Genomic DNA, 21,395 nt, shown 5'->3' with positions numbered 1-21,395 from the left:
ATCAGCAAGGTCTGGTCACAAGCAGCAATGTTTTTTTCTCCACCAGCTATTTTCTACAGCTTGTTCATCCTTTTACAAAGAAACTCAATAAACTTGCCTTGGTTTAGGGTCAAAATTACGCATATTAGACTCCATTTTTCAGACTAGTGGAAACGCTGGACAGCAATTAACATCCTGCAGCACGATTTTGCCATATGAGGCAGCACTGCTACCTTCCTTGACAGTACACAGTTCTTTTTACTGCTTTCAAAAAAGAAATAAATGAGAGGATACAAAAAAGGTGTACAACCCGTGCTGGAGCCTTAAAGCTGAAAAACCTCTGCCCCGGTTGAGTACCTGCATTGAGTACCTGAGTGCAGCATTTAAAATGTATGATAGGGATTGTAACATGGAGGGGTCTGCTATGGCTTCGTGCTTACAGAGGCAGACTACTAAGAAGAGTGGGAGCACATTAAAAAAAATGATAGTGCTGGTGGAATGTGAACAAATTTCTGTCTTGGACATTATACATATTTATTTTTAAAAATACTGACACTGGGAACAAAAAGCTACACTTGCATAACAGAGTTCCTAAAATAAATTCCATATTTAAATTCCTTCATGGATTGTTTTGTGGGATGTAGTCTTGCCACAATACTTATCTGCAATTATTGCTGTCCTGGCATTAAATACGTCTGCTCTTATGAAAAATTAAAAATATTCAGAACAGAGGGCAACAACAAACTGCAACATGGTCATCTGAGCTTAAAGGGAAAGTGCCAATTGTCTGTCACATCCACTCTTAAATCATGCGCCTCTTAAAATTCCAGCACCTTCTGGCAGTGGGAACAAGGAATGCACAGAAAGTGTCTCTACATTTTCCTACCACACTTGATTCCTGCGTATGATGACCAACTCTATTCAGTTTCAACAGTTATTTTGCTCCTCACTGAAAACATTGCAAAGAAACAGAAAAACTGATGAAAAGAATTATTTCATAGAAGCATCAGGAAATTTCTGACAACAGACAAGAGGTAGATATTTGTGATTTAGCCCTTGGAAAACTACAAGTAGAACAAACTAAATGTAACACAAAAGAGGATGATGCTGAGACCTCCAGGTCAAATGGGCACATCCCTGCTTTTGCAACACTGCCTCCTGGTAAACACATCCTGAAATGCAAAAAACATCACAAAATGCAACAGCCCACCTCCTGTAGCTGCTACTCTTATATAAGCAACTCCTGCTCCAAGAGGACCTGCAACCCAGCCATTTACTCTGCTCACTTCATCCAAAGTAAGGAAATCACCAGTTTGCGGGTGCAATTCATCTAGGCCATTTCAGACTCTTAAGGATGAAGTCAATCACCTTCCTGGGGTGCCTAACTTTCTCCTGTGACTCCAAAGGGAGCCCAGCTCAAATTCAGACTTGTACTTGGGACCAGATGAATCACTTCTATTGAAATTTTACTCTGAGATGAAATACAGCAGGAACAAGCAGTAAGAAGCACTAGCAGCAGCCAGAGGGGTTAGATGATCAGTGGTTTCTAGACCCAAGTGAAATCAAGTCTGCAAAGCTCCCACCACCTACAAAGTCCTGAAACTTCAGTTTCATGACTACTGACACAAGTAAACCTTCACCTTCTTAGACTTGTCCTGATTGAAGCTGCAGTAACAAATGGCTTGCCTAGGACACAAGGGATGAAGTCACTCTGAATTTCAGTCAGCTAACAGACCACTTTGACTTGAATCACTGGTTTTGATTTTGCTCTGCAATTTTATCTTTTAGTTATTGAAGTAATTTCCTTATTAACTGGAAGAACTTGGCACTTCTTTAGCTAACTTAGATGCCACATGTAGTGCTATCTTTGTTTCTTTAATATCTACAACTCTGAATGTAAGCAGTTACACATGTTCATTATAGAGTTTTTCAACAAGCAGCACTGTTTATTTTAAAATAATCTCAGAGGTGATAGATAGATAATGATATTTATGTACGAGAATTTAACCTGCAATTAACTGATTCATTAAACAAAATACATCATCTTTTTGTGATTTTTTTTTTCCGGTTTATCAGCTTCTCAAGGATTGAAAGAAAACAAGTTTCCCTTCTTTCAGAACTCCCACCTGGTTTTCCAATTCGAAATGAATCTGTTACTGTACTGGATTAGCTAAGTCAGGCCTTAGGGGGAAAAATATTTTCTCTGCACCTGTAAAAGAAGCTGCTCCATTCAAAAGACACTTTGACACTTCAACAAAATCTACTTCACAGACAGAAACTTCCCTCAGCTTCGGTCATATGCCATTTTTTAAAACTGTCAGTAAACACACTGTTCCAGTATTACCTTCCATTTAATTGAGACAGCAGAGAATAGATTTAGTCTCTATCATGCACTGCCATAATAACAGATGTAACTGAACAGGGATGTAATTAAAAAAGCAAATGTATTTAATTTTTCAGTTAATTTAGCTTGACATATCTTGTCATATTTATTTGGAATTAAGTAAGTTGCTCTTATCAACCCAAACCTAGCACATTTGGACAGCCTGTGCTTTTCCTTGCCAGCGTTTTCTGTTCAACAGAACAGCACTGAATAGTTTTGCACATACAGTTTGTGATCAAAAGTAAACAGGATGTATAGAACTCCTATCATAGAAATGACTTCTGGAGACCCTGGACCTGCAGCTGCACATTCTCACTGCCAGCATTCATGCCTCCACTCAGCTGGCCACATGTATTAGGGTACACCAGGGAACCAGGAAAGCCCCTGCTAGGAGGTCTGGCAACCACAAAGCTGGGAATGGCACACACAATCCAGTGCTGAAAATGCATGCTGCGTGTGGGGTGAAAACATGTGGCTGCTAATGCATCTTTTTGGTGCTGTCTCTCCTAAAAGTAACCTAATAAATAATGCCTGCAGTGTATTTTATAGAATCACAGAAGGGCTTGGGTTCTAAAAGGATCTTAACGACCATCTAGCTCAGAATCCCTCTTGAGGACAAGGATACCTTTCACCACACCAGGCTACCCAAGCCTTAACGATCCCAGCCTTGAACATCTCCAGTGATGGGACGTTTACAACTTCTCTGGGCAGACTGTGCTATGGCCTTCTGACCCCCTGGGTAAAGAATTTCTACCTCATGCCTTATCTAAATCTACTTTCTTTTAGATCAAAACCTTTCTTTAGTATCCTGTAATCCACTCGGTTGCAATTCCTGAGATGTCACAGCCTAAGTAAAAGGTAATTGCAAAGACAGGGAGAAATGGTGGTGTGTTCAGTACAGCAGATTTTGAGACTAACAAATCTAAAAACATTACCAGGCTTACAAAAGACTTTGCAATATACTTGGGCAGGAAAAACATTACCATATGATGAGCTGTTGAAGAGTTCAATATTGAAGAAAGCATAGTCCCCATTGGTCATTCCTTGCCGATGAGCAGCCAACATGATGTTCCTGATTGTGTCACCACTGGCACACATGATTACAACTGGTGGAAGAAAACAGAAAACACGGATAAGAAAGAGTTCAAGAACTTTATGGAACAGATTCTCTAGCATGAATGCTGCCAGAGACAGTGACCTGAGCTGTCCTCCCAGTGTTGCAACAAACATGACAACAGAAAGAACAAACAAAGTTAATTACCCAAACTGTTGACAGAAGACAGGCATCAAACACGGAGTGTCTTTTTACTTGCATCTCCTCTGAAAATAATTAAATAGAGCCATACATTATCTGATTTTCTTTCTCCTGCAACATATGAAAAGTTCTGGCTTCAAATTTCTTTAACTGCATGTATTTGTAGAGTTGATAGCAACCATAAACCTTAGTTATTACTTCCAAGTGTGCATAAGACAATCTGAAGATTAAGAAGTAAGTTATAATGACATTATAACATTGCAATTTCAATTCTACTCATGCTATCTAAAATCTAGGTATCTAGTCTAGAATTTGTTGTTATGTGATGATAGTAGGGAGGCAACACTTCAGCAGCTGTTTCACTCCATCCCTTGATAGCTTCTAGGGATGATGCTACAAATCTGCCCAAGACATGACTTCATCTTCAACAACTACACGCTAATCCTACTCAATCACCTTTGGTGGGACACAAAGTTCATGTTAAACGTGTGCCATTTTTAGGCTTTGAAGACTAAATGTGCATATGAGGTTAAATGCCACAAAATCTCATTTATGATGGGCTAGAAGCTAAACAAAGGGCTTTGATGCCTACAAGTCCCAACCACTGTGACAACCCAGTGGAATGAAAGTTGTGACAAACCTCTGACACATTACTATCAGCCCTCAGCCCTGCAACCCAGCTCTCCTTCTGCCTGGCAGGGGCCAGGAATGGAGATACCACACAGAGTTACTGAATACTTAAACAGCTACTACTGATCTTCAGCAGTAAAAAAGACTTCTAGGCAACCGTGCCTAGAACTTGAGTGTACAAGCCAAATCCAGTGCCCCATACTAAAACACTTTGTAACAGGGGCTTGGAAAGTTGAAGCAGAGATCTAATGTCCATCCAGCCCAGCACTAACTGACAACCTCCACTGCAGTGGGCTGGCCTGTCCTAGATCCTTCCACATACTAATGTTTGTGCCACTCACATCACTGAGCCCTTGATGTCATCTACCTGGTCTTCAGTGAGGCCTTTGACACAGACACCCACAATATCCTTCTCTCCAAATTGGAATCATATGGATTTGATGGGTGGACTGTTCAATGGACGAGGAACTGGTTGTGAGATAAAGTCCAGAGAGAGGCAGTCAATGGCTCAGGGTCTGAATGGAGATCAGAAATGAGTGGAGACCCCGAGGGGTCTCTGCTGGGATTGATACTTTTTAATACCTTCATCAGTGACACTGACAGCAAAGTCAAGTGCACCCTTAGCACGTTTGCTGATGACACCAAGCTGTGGGGTGCTGTTGACACACCAGAGGAATGAGATGCCATCCAGAGTGACCTAGACTGCCTTAACCAGTGGGCCCAGGTGAACTTCATGAGGTTCAACAACCCAAGTGCAAGACTGCACCTGCGTCAAGGTAACCCTCACTACCAATACAAGCTAGCAGATGAAAGGACTGAGTGCAACTCTGACAAAAAAGACCTGGGGTACTGGTGGATGTGAAGCTGGACATGAACCAGCAATGTGTTCTCACAGCCCAGAAAGCCAAAGGTATCCTGGGCTGTATAAAAGAAGCGTGGCCAGCAGGGCAAGGGCGGTCCTGCTCCTTTACTCTGTGCTGGTGAAGCCTCACCTGGAGTACTGCATCCAGATGTGGAATCTTCAGTACAGGATAGGCATAGACCTGTTGGAGCACATCCAGAAGAGGGACACAAAAATGATCCATGGAATGGAACACCCCTGATAAAAGGACAGACTGAAAAAGTAGGGGCTGCTCAGCCTGGAGAAGAGAAGGCTGTGAAGTGACACAAAAGCAGCCTTTCAGTATCTACAGGGGGCACATCTTTAGCAGGGTCTGTGGTGACAGAACAAGAGGAAATGGCTTCAAGATTAAAGAGGGTAGATTTAGAGTGGATATAAGGAAAAAGTCTTATAGAGAGCGTGGTGAAGCACCGGATGGCTGAGAGATAGGGCAGATGCTCTGCTCCTGGAGACTTTCAAGGTGAGACTGGATCAGGCCTTTGGCAACCTGACTTGGCTGTGCATGTTCCTGTTCATTGCAGTGGAGCTAGACTAGATGATCTTTAATGGACCCTTCCAACTCTAAAGATTCTATGATTCTATATCTCTAAAGTATTTTTAGAGTAACAATGATGACTGAGAAGTCATCCAGTATGGTCAAGGGAAACTATGCTCCTTGCCACCCCATCCCCCTGCAGGTCAAAAGCAGGAGCTCAGCAACAGATAGAAAAACATATTTTGCACTGAGCACGTTATACCATAAACTTCTATATGCATTTACAGGACCATCAGTATGAAAGTACTGACGAGTGTTTTTGTCATTGCATGCTATATTAAGGTTGTAAGATGTTAAGAGGACTACATGGATGTTTCCAAGACTTCTGTCAGGTATGGCAGGGCTCAAAAACTGCAATAACAAATGCAAATATTTTAACTCCCATGATAAATCTGATTCAGACTCATATTCAGCTTTTCTGATTCTAAGTATTTGCTACTGTAAGAAATTAAGATTCAGCCTAACTGGTCTTTTTTACTCAGACAATGAATCTTCTCTCATCACTTCTCTGGTTTTATGCCACCACAGGCATAAATTTTCAGAAGCAGCACAGGGGTGAATCACATTTGGTATATCCCCATACTTCAGGAGAGCAATACCATGCAAAGTTCTGTTCTACTGATCACAGTTAAGTAATGTAGCCATTTCCAGAGCAGCAGAGCAAGGCAAATTTCTTGTCTATTGTGAGCTATATTAGCATGAACTAAAAGAATTTCTTGCAATGAAATTTGGACCAAATCTTTTCCAGACACACATCAGGAACAAATTTGTCTCACTGTTCCTAATTTCAGGATAGGTGAGAGATTTCCTTTTGTAATGTTTCCTTGCTGCTCTCCCAACTCTCCTTTAACTTTGCCCACATAATTCACAACTATCATAGAATTGTAACCTGTAGATGAAATCAATGAGATTTCCATATCACCAGCAAAAGATTTTGAGCAAGTAGAATAATAATAAAAAAAGAGAAGGGGGAAAAAAAGACTACTTTAACATATGTTGTCATGTTTTGTCAACCTCTAAAGGAGCATAAAGGAAATGATATTAACAATTTGGATGTAATTTTTAATCCAGTAGCAGACCAAAGATTATGTATTTCAAGATAAGCTATGGGCAAGTCTCACAATCTTCCAAAAATGTAAATTATGCTCATTTAATCTGCATCTGTACTTTACAATTGTACATACACATATATGCATGTGCATACAGATACCGTGGTCTCCCTCCAGGACAATACACACAGAGCTCTAATACTAGTATTCTGTATTTATTGCCTTATCCTGCAAATACTTAGTTTAATTCCAGTTAAAGGAGTGTTCTTTTTTCCAAGGACTTACCTCAGACTATGGGTTTACTATGGTATAAACACAGTGTTGTTTTCTCGACCATTGTGGCTAGCCTGATCTTACAGGATCAGCTCAGTGAACTGAGCCTTCAAGACAGCTTTAACTGTAACTAATAGCTAACTTTTATAAATGTATTTTTCATCATGGTTTTCTTGCACCTCCAAAACTTCTGAAGTGGCTCCAGAGCACAAGCTCTGATGAGTTGGTGGCCAAGTATGCCTGTGGGCCCCCAAGAATCTAACACCAGCCCCTGACAGCTGCAACCTAACCCACAAAGCTATCTTCTGCTCTAGGGGTAAGGAAAAGGGCCTGGGTCTCCATGGGCCAGCTGGTAGGACAGCTTCTTTCTCAACCCTGGCAGGGTCTGGGAGCACATATCCTGTACTGGCTTAAAAACTGTTCTGAAAAGTCCCATCATCTAATTTATAACCACCACCAGCAGTGATCTCCAAGGGAGAGAATGCTGGGTAAGTGCACAGGATAGTATCATGATAGGTGTGACAGCAGAGCCCTTAAGGCCCAAACAGAAACGACATGCTTTGGACAGTGTCACACCATCCACCAGTCTTGCTGCCCTGCAGGGTGACCTCTTAGGAGTCCTAAGAAGAAATAAGGACCTAACCTAGTAAGCCAAGGCATATGGTGTATCCTTCACAAGATACTCAACTTTTCAAGTGTTATGACGGCCTAGAAAATGCAGTAAGCAGCAGGACCACCCCTTACACCCAGAGGAACAAGCAAGGAAAGCTGTGCAGTCAGTCCTGAAAGACATGAATGTACAAGTAGAGGCAGAAAGGCCTCACTTGCTGCACCTCTCATTAGCAGCATGGGCCAGAAGACAAGTTACAAGGTGAGATGGAGGCAGGGACCCCAATTCACTAGCACAGCACAGTGGTATAGAGAAGGTGCACAGAGGGCTGCATTTATTCAGTCCTTTGCAAATCACAGATTAAGGCTGGATCAGAAGTCTCAGCTCAACAAAGCATTTAAGTTTGAGCTGAAACTAAGCCTCTCTTTCTTGACTAAGAATGGTTCAAAACAGTGGGTTTGCCCTTAGCCATTAGTCACACTGCCGTAGCACATTCATGCATCCCTTCAGCTGGGAGCAAATACTTGTCTTCTCCGGCCATAGCCACACTGTAATACTAGGAAAGCCAAACATATGCCCAAGTTAGGCTGATTAAAAGAAAAAAGGTGCCTCTCTGTACATAGCTGTTTCCTCTAGCACTCTCACATTTCTTTCCCTCCATTCGGTGTATCTTCCTGAATCGCACTTCCTAGGACAGCCCAAATTTAAACACCTGTTCCAGCATTTCGACAAAGAGTTAAAGTTCCATGTATCCCTAGACCTCAGCTACCTGCTATACAGCATTCCGAGTGCATGGAAAACTTCACAGCAGAGTAACCACACCACCAGAACCAGGCTGCTAAGTCAAAATTCTGCAGCCTGCAGCATGGTAACACAAGCTGAGGAAGCCACAGCAACATCCTTATCTGCTCAGTTTTGATACTGCTTTAACATTAAGCAAATTGGGATGCATATATAGCACAAAGTATATTTTATATCTATTGCTCTAGTGGAAAAACAGCTGAGAACTTTCTTTAGCTTGATCCAACTGTCCTAGAAGACACCACTTTTCTTTTAGCAATAGCTCACTGTGGAAATTCATGTCTGGCAAAAGCCTCTAAATTAATATCTCATTCAGAGAAGCCCAAGTATCCACACATTGCTTGATGAGATCTCACCTTAAAATACACTTAACTACAAACTTGTGCATCCTGAGGTTCTTCAAGCTTTTTACTACTCTGTGATGCTAAGCCAGCTCAGCCAGTGGTGGACTTTCCAGCATGCTTTACAAACCATTTATCTGCATGTGTTTTGGTAATAACTGGTGGCGATGTAACTGCACGCAGTCACAGGTTGGGCATTCACCTGTGTCTCAAAATGACAAATAACACCAGATTTACTTTTTATTTGTTATCTACTCCACAGGGCTTCTAACAGAGGGATAAAAAAAGGATCCCCATGGCAGAACACAACAGGTGAAGGAAAAGCCACCTTTGCTCAGCCTTTCAACTTGCACAGAGTTAAAAAGAAATCTCAGAGAACAAGCAACAGACTCACTGCTCTGTATCTGTGAGTAACTGTGGGCAATTTCAGCTGTAGATCAGCACAGTTCACCAGCAGAAGGCCAATTTCCTCCTGTGCCACACCACCATCCCAGCAGAGCCCCACGAGCAGTCCATGCGAAGCTCTAAGGAGCCCCCACAGGCAAAGCTTTGCTCAGGGCAGTCCAAGTCTGATGGGAGCTGCTGGACACCTGGCCCAGGGATGCTCACGCAGTCCTTTTCCCGCATGGATGCATGGCTCACCTACCCCAGAAAACATCCCTGCCTGACTTACTGTTCCAAGCATCACACTGCCAGCCCTGGTCCCCACCAAACGCGCCAGGTGAAGCATCGGGCTCCATCACAGAACCACTGTGATTAGAAATGACCTCTTAGATCATCCAGTCCAACTGCCAACCCATCACCAGCATGCCCACTAAACCTCATCCCGCCCCACACGGCTGCCACTCACCCCTCTCTCCAGGCTGCAGGGCGCGAACGACATCGTCGACGTCGAGGTGGCGGCTGGTCTCGTCGAAGCTGTGCACAGCCATGTGGAAGGCCTCATCCTGGAAGACCACATGGACGCCTTCCATGGCGAAGTAGCAGCTGCGCTCGGGGTTGCTGTCGCTGTAGAGCAGCGTGGCACGGCTCCACTGGTGGTGGCGAAAGAGGGCCAGCAGCATCTCGCCCATCTTGGCGTAGGCGGGGGCCACGCGGGTGAGGTGCGAGTACTCGCCGCCCTTGGCCCCGAAGCCGGCGGCCAGCGCTCCCGCCGACAGCATGGGCACGTCCCAGTGCGCCGCCAGCCGCGCCACCGGCGCCGCCGCGTACTCGCAGACGGGCCCCAGCAGCAGGTCGGGCCGGCGGCGCTGCAGGGCCACCATGTCCACCAGGCTGAAGAGGGCGCGGTTGCCGCACGCCGAGTCCTCGTAGGTGAGCTGGAAGGCGTAGCCGGGCGGCAGGCCGGCGCCGCTCTCCCGCAGGCTCCGCACCGCGTACTCGATGGCCGGCCGCACCCGCCCCAGCGAGAAGAGGTAGGCGTCGTCCTGCGGCAGCAGCACCAGCACCCGGATCAGCTTCTCCTCCGCCTCCTCCTCCGCCGCCGCCGCCTCCGCGGGGCCGCCGCCCAGCGCCGCCCGCGCCGCCAGCACGCAGCAGAGGCTGCCGAGCAGCCAGGGCGGCATCGCGCCCGCCCTCCCGGCAGACCCCAACTCCGGCAAACTTCGCGCTGCCCCCTCTGCCCGCCCTCCCGCTCTCAATTGTTCGGTCGTGCTTTATTGCTCAGGTGTTTGGCCAAACGAACAACCTGCCCTAGCCTGCGGGTTACGGACGGCGCATCTCGGCTTAGCTCGGAATGCTTTGGGGTTCCTTTCTCCCTCGGTGCCCCCTCCCGCCCCCCCCCGCGGGGCTGCCGGCACGCTCCCTCCCCGCTTAAGTAACGCGGGAGCGGCGGCGGCTTCTCTGCACGCCCGGCGCCGCGCCGCCGGGTTTGTGCGCAGGGAGGAGCCGGCCCCGCCGCTCCCGCCCGCCCCCGCCCTCCGGCGGCCCCCCCCCCCCTCCCCGCGCCCCACACCTCGCCCACGGGCCGGGCCGCGGGGAGCAGCAGCGCGGGGCTGAGCGCCGAGCGCCCGGGGGATGGTCGAGGTTTCTGCTCCGGTAGCTGGGGCTGGGAAATAAAGGATCCCGCTGCACTTTAATTCTTATCGGTTGCGCGAAGGTTTGAACACCCCTCCCCCGCCCCCCTCTCTCCCCCACAGGCTGGATGTGGGGCAGGGTTCGGTGCTGGGGGATGTGCGGAGAGGGGAGGACGGTAGCACCTTAAAGCGGGGTGAGCTGCGCGCGGCTCGCATCTTCGCGCTCTGAAAGATGCCCTTGTCAGCAAAGCCCCGCAGGGTGCCAGCCCTGTAATCCGCTGGACACTTTCACACGCTGGACACGCTGGACCTCTGTGCCGCTGGGGTTACCCAGGCATGGTTTTCTGTCCTTTCCTACCCACGGTGGCTCCGAGGCACAGTTTCATGCTGCAAGGAGTTGAGATTTCCCCATTGAAGAGGAGACAAGTGTTGTCTTGGGGAAAAAAAAAAAAAAAAGAAACCTACTTTTAAAATTCTCTTAACAGCACTGCCTGATCAGAGCGTGTTAAATGCACCCCAGTGCGCCTCTCTTTGCTGCTCGTAAAGCTGTTGTGCTTAATGCTTTGTTACAGTCAATTTAAAATGGACACTACTACTGTTTTAGAATAAGGAACAGTGTCAGTGTGAAACGTGCAGAATGTTTTGTGAAGGAGGCTTTTGGACACCTGATGCTTTTCAACAGCAAAATCTTGAAGGTTGTCTTTCTATCGACTTTTTTCTTTGTACTCATCCTCAAACCCAGAGCAGGGCCGCGTGGTTTGAAGTTTTATGATTACTCAGAGAGTGCCAGGTTTGCATTAGAAAGGTAACTGCTCCTCACTTTACAGGAAGGAGTTGTTTAGTTCATCACAGAGATCGTTTTCAGGGCAGTATGTAAAGTCAGAGTTGATGCTGCCTTCACTGTGCAGTCCAGGAATGGGAAAGTGGGGCTCCCAGAGTGACCACTTCCTCACCTTGGAGGTTCCTCGATTACAAAGAGAAGAAAGCTGTAAATGCTTGTGCAACTACAGCTGGGAAGTGTAATAAAAAGGCCAGACAATACAACATGCAGAAATATATATATATACATATATATATATATAAAATTATAATAATATTTTTTTAAGAAGCATTTACCTAAGAGAACCCAGTGAAATAAAAAAAAATCCCACAAATGCAGTTGTGTAGCTTTTCTGAGAAATGTGCCTCTAATGTACTTTCATTTGATTAATGAATGGCTCATCAGAGTGTTCTTGAAATTTACATAAACATCCACCCTGGTGAAGCTCATTTTGTGTGTTCCTGTACTGTAAGTTATGTCAGGCATTTTTTGTTGTAAATGACTCTATATAACATACTGGAGATTAAGCTGAATGTTACAGTATACAACATGCCAGCCATTTACACCACAAAGCTTGCAAAAACATTTTCTTAAGACACATTTTGAAATGCTGACCTTTGTAGTCACTGCTTTATGCTGAACCTACAGATGTGTTTACAGCACTGAAATCTGGAAGGATCTCTTTTAATTCCCCCTTCCCCCGGCAGAATATCTTTTCCACTTTACGTGTGTGCTCCATACTCTCATAGCTGTCCTCTTTGAGTGTAAGCTGTGTAAACATGATGGAAGAGATAGTAAACCCATAAATCACATGGCTGCCACCTTTCACTCGGACTACTCCTTGTGAGGTAAAGCGCTGCTAGGAATGAATAAGAGAAGAAGCACAGCCAGCCTGGGGGACTGGGGGAGAAAGGCATTGAGTCAGTCCTATTTAGCAGTAGTAGTGTAAATTGGTTTTGATGCTTTTGGAAAAGATGTGGCCCACAGTATGTGGTCCTTGCATGAGCAATTGCTTTCAGCCTTAGTTGCAATGTTTCTGCAGGCTCAAAGTGTCACAAACGCTTCAGTTGTTTCCCTTCCCCTTCAGCAATTTATAAAGAAGAATCATGATGATTTGTTTTTCTGAGCCAGACAGTTATTTAGGAGAATTTACTTGTTAATCCCAATTCAAAATGTAACTTAATCCACCTCATCATTCGTTCACTTCCAGTATTTTCCATAGCTATAAATCCAGCATTTCTCCACCGACATTTTTTCAGCTACATAAATGCTTTTTTAATAGGAACAAATCCTGCAGTTGTGAATCAGTAGCAGGCAGAATGCCCGCGGACTGCAGCAAGAGCAGAGACTTCTGACTGGCCCTTTAGGACTAAGGTCATTACAGACATAGGCTATTTTCCCCACAGAAATAACTCATACACAAATCAAGAATCACTTGACTCGCTCCAGCTAGCATTAGCAACAGTCTGAACTGCTTGCTAGAGATTAAGAAAATTCTTCACGGACAGGTTCCCTGAAAACGTAGTCCCCCCTAGAGGCTGAAAGGATGAAGTATTTTAGTATAATCCATACTGCAAGTATATCATGCCATTCAGACACTAATCTTTGTGTATTTTTTTTTTCCTAGAAATCTAGGAATCTGGAACACCCATAGTGGATTTCTTGTTGCTATGTGTTGAATCTGGATGTCTCTTCTTGCATCTTGTGGTCTCATTTTGTATGGTGACATATAAAAAAGCACACCACCTTTAGGTAGAAATGTAGAATGAAAAATCAAGATGAGCAGATCCAATACTAAAAAATAAAACTGAGTCACACAGAATCACAGAATCGTAGGGGTTGGAAGGGACCTCAAGAGATCATTGAGTCCACCCCCCCTGCCAAAGCAGTTCCCTACACCAGGTCGCACAGGTAGGCGTCCAGGCGGGTCTTGAATATCTCCAGAGAAGGAGACACCACCACCCCCCTGTGTAGCTGTGCCACTGCTCCGTCACCCTCACCGTAAAGAAGTTCTTGCACACATTCATGCAGAACCTCCTGTGCTGCAGTTTCTGTCCGTTCCCCCTTGTCCTGTCTCCACACACTGCTGAAAAGAGTCTGGCCTTGCCACTGTGTCCCCCACACCTCAGATATTTATAAACGTGGATCAGGTCCCCACTCAGTCTTCTTTTCCTACTTACTTGCTCTTTTAATTGAAACAAACATCTTTGTAGATACCTATGCAAGAACTACAAAATGACAAGATTGCACTTAGAAAACATAGGCTTGCATTACAGTAACAAAGCTTTGCAGAACTAGTTACTGTTGCTATCTCAACAGCTTCAATTTCACAGCACTAAGTAAGGTTAAGGCAGCAGGTGAAGCTACTCTTACGACTTCTGAGTACAGCATTTGGGAATGCAAACTGTGACGTACCAAAGATCTAGAGTGACCTCATGGTCTTCTACCACACCACTAATCTTCCCTATCAGCGCTGGAATCAAGGTATGAGAACCCACTATGGTCACACAGTGCTATATCTACGTTTCCTTTCCCACTGGTACTGAAGGATGCTCTGGAATTCAGCCACATGAGAGATGCACTACTCAACTGCATGAAAGCAGATTGTAGGATGAACACATTTGACTTATTCCATAATTGATCATAAACTTAGCTCACACATACAGGAGTATTTTGAAAGCAGCACTTCAAAAGCATACAAATTATGGGGCTAAAATCCAGCCAAATATACATATCCTGATATAACCCAATCAATACTTTTTCTTCAAGTCTAGAAGGTAATACTGAATGTGAGATAATACAGTGAGAGACAACAAATCAGGACATCACTAAAGAGACAGAACATTCAAACCAAAACACAGGAGACTTACCATGGCTTACAGAATAATCCTTCTCTTAGAACAGTCTTAACAGGCTCTAGCTTGAGATAAAAATAAATATGACAGATGTATGTGTATGTTTCTTTTATGTGTGCTAGAGACATGCCATGATTTATCAAAATTAGATTATTGACAAACTGGAAGGAGTTACAGCAATTTCTGCACAGCCAAAATTAATACCTTGAGATTAAAATGGTATAAATCACAGTCAGAAAGTGTCTTATATCAGTTTTATTTCTGTGCTCCATGAAAAGGCTACAGAGACTCCTTGAAGCATTATCCTTCCATGCAGGAACAACTGTAACGATCTTACATTAGAGCTGTTAGCCCTCATATGATACACTTTCAGATACTTAATTTCTTCTTCCTTATTGAGGTCAATCCATCAAACTATGACAGGGATATATCAGCCCTGACATATTCTATGTAAAAGAAAGCCAAAGATAGGGAATATATTGCCTGTGAAGCTGGAATAATAATTATTTTTCAGTAGCAGGCCACCAGGGCAGCATGTCTGAACTGCATTCCACAAATTATATTCAATTCCATGAACTATATTCAATAATATTCCATGTTACCTTTCCCTAGTCTATCTGAACCATAAACTGTCTGCCTTATTAATAATGTGTCTGAATATAATGTGTATGAAATATAGGCCTTGCTGAGAAAGATTCATGTTAAAATACAGAGAAATTGTGTTTCATTTCTGTGACAGTGCTGAAGTTGTCCCAGATTGTATACAGCATTTTTTCAGTTCCTGAAGATATTTGTCAAGTGCCTCAGGAAGGTTATTGCCTGTTGACTGAAGGAAGAAGCGGTGCAGGTTCAGTGAGGAATAGGCAATTTTTTTTTCCCCAAGCACTTCAATTATGATAGAACAGTTTGCACTGAATTTTCTACTGAAAATTATTTTCTCTTCAGTGTTCCCACCACTGCCAAGTGGAAGTTATTGCTTCAGATTTATTACAATCTACTTTTTTTCTTTCTGGCCTATGACTAATATTTAGGAAAAAAACCCTGTACTTCTACAGTCAAGGTGTGACTGCAGCAGCTACAGTAATTTTGCTAAACCTATGTCTTTTCTTTCCAAAATGAAGGAAAGAGGAAAAAAAGACATGACTACAAAGAAGGCCCAGAGTTTTCTTCAAGAAATTTAGCAATAATACATCTTTGCTATCATAGTATCATTATGGTGTCTATCTAGCAGTAAGCCCACTTGATAGTTCCATTTACATAATGACCTTACAGTTATGTAAGTAGATACTGACACTGTTTTCAGTTGCTTATAATTTAGCTGAACGCTAATAGTTTGGGTTCAGGTTTTCAAGATGTGCATTTACCACTGTTTTTGTTTGTTTGTTTGTTTGTTTGTTTGTTTTACTTTTGTTCTTAATCAGATCGAAAAATTTGGCCATTCCTAAAAAGATTAAGGAACTGTATTAAAGGATGAAGGGAAGTCGTTGCCTTACCACTGTAAATAAATAAATAAATAAATCTGTCAACTTCTTTTTTATTTTAGCCTTTCTAATTTCGGCTGTGAGAAGGGAGGAAAAGAGACTATGTGTGAGGTACAGACATATGAAATTTTGCTCACATTTAACCAGACGCAAACTATAAACTTTGAAAGAATTTTTCTACAAACAGTCCCACCAGCAGCTAAAGGTTAGCAAATTACAAACAAGATCTCATCTGCCTTGTGTGTACACTATCCCATTGCAGCTTGCTTACCGTGTTGCATGTGGTCTACCTCTACCAACTCAGCTTAATTCCCACTCCATCTCTGTAGCCTACAGTGCATATGCATGATTGGATGAATATACTTGCTCTGGGACAGGATTCTGGGGGACCCCAACTGCTCTGAACTATGCTGGATGAAGGTACCAAATGCTACACTGTGAAGCCAAATCCTTTGGTTTTCTTTGGGTAGCTCAGGAAATAGTTGGCCATGCTCTTGAAAACTGGCAGCATTGACAGTTCCCCAGTGCAAGTCCCAGAGTCAGCTAGCCACAGCGATTCCTTTCTGCATCATATCAAGCTTTATTTCAAATACTTCACAAAATAAATAAATAAATAAATAAAACAGACCCCCTCAAAAAAAAAAAAACAAAAACAAAAACAAACAAACAAAAAAAAAACAGAAAAACACACTCTGGTTAACAGGAACCAATCTTCCATTTTTTATCATTTTTATTCACTTTGGCCAACATTCAGTTTGGACCAATTTTGGACAGTAAATAATATCAAGAAATGATATTTTAATTATAAAACTGGGTTAAGGAGAATTTAGTCTTATTATATATAGATGTACATCTACAACTGAGCCTCAGTCCAACATCTGCAAGTTGTAGCCTCTGAAATTACACTGACAGCAAGCAGCAGAACAAGTAAAGGTGTAAGAGTTCAAAGGCCAATCAGAAAACACATGCTTATTTGTTAACACGGCCTTATTAAAAAGAACCAGATGAGTTTCAACTGTCAGCATTAACTTTGAAGGTAATTAGTTGCCAGTAAAGCCAAGAACATCCGTTCAGATGTGACTCACTGAATTCTCACTACAAAATTTGGCATGTGGCTTGTCTGTGTGTTGCATTAGAGGAGAGATTGCACTGTGTTGAAACAGCACCAAATATACAGCGATGCAATGTGGACAAACACTCAGGAGCAATGAAATACTTGCAAGCTTCACTGAAAAGTGAAATTAAATATGAAATAAGAAATTGGCTGATCATAACCCAGTTCACAAGTGGAAATAAGAATGTTAGGTCTCAAAGGCTACTAGAGTATGGTATTACTCGTAAATCCACAGATGAAAAAATGCACTGATTGTGTAGCATTGTTACTGATGTGGCACAGATGTTGTTCCTGTACCACAGGTGAACAAGACCCAGTGCTCTTTTGGGCTGATAGAACTTCTGTGAGTAACACTCTATTTGATGTTGCTTAGTGGTGGTGCTGAAATCAGCTAACAGGGGCTACCATATAGGAATCTGATTTTTGAGCCATGTCAAATACTGGAGATTTAAGTTTAAGTTTTTAATGTATTGTTATACAGTGTAATTCAAGTATAAATTCAACCACCATCAATGTTAAAAACTTTGATATATTTTATCTCTTGAAAATATTTGAAGTGGTTCTGATATTGTGATGCCTTTTCAAGTAATTTGCCATCTTTTGAACTATGAGAAAAAAGAGCAGAATTCCTAAAGAGGGAATTTGGCATTTTTACCGTAAGATTAAAATAATTATAATTTTTTTAGAAATCTGAAAATTCTGGAATTTTCCTGTCAATAGCCTTTGCAAATGAAGCTCCTTGTGTATGGATCCACACACTAAACATGTACCTGAAATTTCAAGGGCAATGATGAATTAATAGGAATTATCACATTATACTTTGGATTAAATCTAGTCCAGTTTCTTTTGTTAACTTAAAACAAGCAAATGAACAAAACAAAAAAAAAGAAGTCCATTTTATCTTCTGGCCTAAAAAATTCTGAATAACAGCAAAATTATACCTTGCACCACTGTATGCATTGTCATTCCGTAGAAAAGGGACCACTACCCTGCATAAGTGGGTGCAGGCATCTTCAGTGAGCATACATGGAAATGAGTAAGTCAGATGTCATTGATTTCACTTGAGCTCTACATGTTTACCCATTGGAAGTACTGGGCTGTCACAGAGTGGAAGCTATCATTCCTTTCTCTTGCATAAATTGTTAATATTAAACTTGTTGCACTGGCTGCTCAAGAAGGGGTAATACTTCTTGTCCACTTTCTGCCAATGATTGGAGAAGATTCATTTTAGAGAACCAATATCAATATTTATAGATCATATCTGGGTACAAAAGAGACCATTTAAGCAAACTGAACTGCATTACAAGACGAATCATGTTGTTTCAGATCAAAGTGATGTTATGATAACTACTTAAACTTGTCAGGTTTTTGCTGCCTTTATCATTTCCATGTGTTAAAACACCTACAGAATTTGGACTAATTCATTATGACAAATGATTATGATAATGAATGGTTATGATAATAAACTATCATGATAATGAATGATTTTACTAATGAATAATACATTGGACACTTTCCTGGACTCAGTTCAGCCTTGTTTGGTCACCTCTGACAGTAGGACAATGTCCTCTTTGTTTCTTATATGCATTTGTCTCTATCAGAAAGAATCAAGTTACAGTTTGAGATAAGTAGCAAGTGCTGATATACAAACATCTGCTGTACCTTACCAAGAATTCCACCAGGGGTACTTGAAAAGACTTTGGAGAGCAAAGATCTTTTCTGATCTAGTTCTAATAACTCTAAGATGGGTACCAATATTGTTTGTAAAAGAATTGTTCTAAATTCTGTCACGATCTTCCTCAAAAACAGACATCCCAGATCCACTAGTACCCAATTGCTGTTACATGTTGTCTCAAATCATAAGCTCTTCTCATGTGCTACTTCTATTTCTATATAAAAGTAGTAGAAGTTTCACAATGTAAAGAAACAAGTCTTCTATACTTGGCTTGATATTCAGCCCTACAGGCAGTACTGATTTACATAATATGATTAACCCAACCCAGGAATACATTCATCTTTAACAATATTCTGACAGAAAATGTGGTTTATTTTTTAAGCCTGATTAGTTCACTGTTGTGGTTTGCAGTTGTCCTGTCTGGGTGGAGCAGGAGATCTAAAAGACAGCAGTGAGCTACCAGAGAAGGAATGCAAGAAATCCTTAAAGCTGTCATTAGCTCTGAAGTTTTCCTATGTATTTTCTCCTCGTATTAATTAATGAGTAGATTATGGTGAAAACACAGAAAAAAAAAAAAAAAAGAAAAAACCAAGAACACAAATAACAACCTCACCACTTTTAATAGTACTGACTGATCCAATTACTTTTGATTTAATCAATTATCTTGATTTTGGGATATCATGCAATGAGTTCTTGAAGTATCATTGGCTTGTGAGAGAATAAGAGAAACACCACAAAGTTGTTTTAGGACATAGCAAGTTGAACAACTCTTCAGGCTTATCACATTCCTTCTATCAGCAGCAGTTATATGTCTCTCCATAATAGATAAATAAATAAATAAATAAATAAATGCAGTGAATGATTTTTACAGATGAATCCAGCTCTATTTAAAAACTAATCACAGTTTTGACAAACAAGCCCCATTTTCAGAAGGGGTCTCTGTAGTGCAGTGCTCTGACTATTAGAAACTCTCCATAGATCCAGTTCAAATGGAAATGAAAAAGGAAGGAGCTTATTTCTCCCCCTGTAGGTGAAAAACAACTGCTTACTGAAGTGATGGCTACATGTGCTGTATAGCATTTCATCAGAGGTAATTCCAGATGCAGTAAGAAATGATGTCATTCCACACATTTCTTCTGTCAGCTCTAGAGATTATTGTGTGAAAATGAAATCAAGCCAGGATTAAAAGAGCTTCATAGTGACTACTACTGTTACTAGTAGCACAACTTAGTAGAATGTTTGGATGCTAGTTCATAGCTGAAGCTATGCAGGTAAGACTCTTGCACTATTTTCAGCCCTGATATGAGATTCAGGAGAAGGACTGATTTACAAAGTACCAAGAGTTGAGCCCAACAGATGGTCATGCAGCATTGTATGGCCAAAACCTAGCCTGGTGGATGGACACCTTCATAATCATCTCCACAAAAGCCTTCAAATCCCAACTCAGAAATCTGCCACATATTAGAAGTCTTAAAAGTATTAAAATAGTATTAAAACCTGTGCATTAATTGAAATAAATATTTAGGCATTTATGGAATAAAACAGCTTCTATTGTAAGATAAATGCTTTCTTCAAAAACAGTTGCTAGTGATTACAAATATTTAATTAATAATTATATAAAGACATAATGCCTTTTTCATTCTCCTTCTTTTAGTCATACTTGGAGAGAAAGGTGATATGTGGTCTAGTACACCTCTGAAGATTTGCAAGATACTCCAATAATATGCATCCTATATTAAACAACCAACAAACACTCAGACTTTGGGACCTTGTATAGATCAAAATTCATCTTGTGTGACTGAAGATGGAGAACAAAGATTTCAGTCATTGGTATCCCTCTAAGACACCATATATTTCATGACTACAGAAAAAGCATCAATGTAAGGAATAAGCACCGGCAGAAACCCAAGTCATTTCTGCATTTTTAAAAACTAGACTGTATAGTCTTAGAGTAGGCCATCAATGGGCAGCTGCAAAAGTTGAATCAGTATACTAGATAGGAGGAATTGTTATTTTAATTAGGAATATATGCTGAATATAAAGATTATACTACATGTAGACCCAAACTGAAGACAAAGTCTGTTGCTGCCTCAAAGAAGACAGAAGCTTCTGTTGGTCCTTCATAGCAAGGAGTGCTATGCAACAGCCAACATTGCCAATATCAGATGGCGGGTCCCAGAAGGTAGAAGAGTGGAAGTGGATGATAACGAAGGAACAACTCACAGAAAGGTCAGCTCTCTAACATGACAACTATCACATTTGTATCAACATACTATAGATACCCTTCACAAACAGCACGGAGTAAACAAAATGTGATTTGCAGCTGAAGTGTGACTGTTCCAGGATTTGGAACAGTCGTCGTTGTGTACAACAATAGCAATAACAAGAAAAAAGACTTAAGGTCATATCCATTCTGGTCTGAATATAATACAGGGCTTTAAGTACTGTTATCCAGTCCCTAGCAGGCTGAGTAGTTCTTGATGCCAGAGTTTACTGCCCTACTAGACATGCCAGGACAACGGAAGGTATAATAATTGCTACCTACCCCCATTGTGTCAGTCTGATTTGAGTTTAAAAGGTGTTTCTACTAAACAAGGTCATCTGACAGAACCAGGCTAGGTGGAGCTTCATAGGAAGAATTGCCAAGATGCTGGAGGGGATGATAATTTTGGTGTAGT

General features: G+C 42.1%; 2 protein-coding genes across 2 annotated transcripts in view; one reads left to right on the top strand and one right to left on the bottom strand.

Annotated features, from left to right (window-relative positions):
- Positions 1-21,395, bottom strand: part of NPR3 (natriuretic peptide receptor 3) — a 466,739-nt gene that overhangs the window by 30,278 nt on the left and 415,066 nt on the right. The gene's annotated exons all lie outside the window — the stretch shown is intronic.
- The window catches only part of TARS1 (threonyl-tRNA synthetase 1), a 31,568-nt gene continuing 19,848 nt past the window's right edge, over positions 9,676-21,395 (top strand). The window contains exon 1 of the mRNA XM_065739979.1: positions 9,676-10,172. Within this exon, the coding sequence (XP_065596051.1) occupies positions 9,717-10,172 (456 nt within the window). The 5' untranslated portion in view covers positions 9,676-9,716. The remainder of the gene's footprint in view (positions 10,173-21,395) is intronic.

The sequence above is a fragment of the Cyrtonyx montezumae genome, unplaced genomic scaffold, assembly GCF_038088225.1.
Source record: "Cyrtonyx montezumae isolate F1298 unplaced genomic scaffold, pur_monq_1.0 scaffold_25, whole genome shotgun sequence".
NCBI classification, from domain to species: Eukaryota; Metazoa; Chordata; class Aves; order Galliformes; family Odontophoridae; genus Cyrtonyx; species Cyrtonyx montezumae.
Note: the sequence above shows the minus strand (reverse complement) of the source record. Positions and strands in the feature narration are given on the sequence as shown.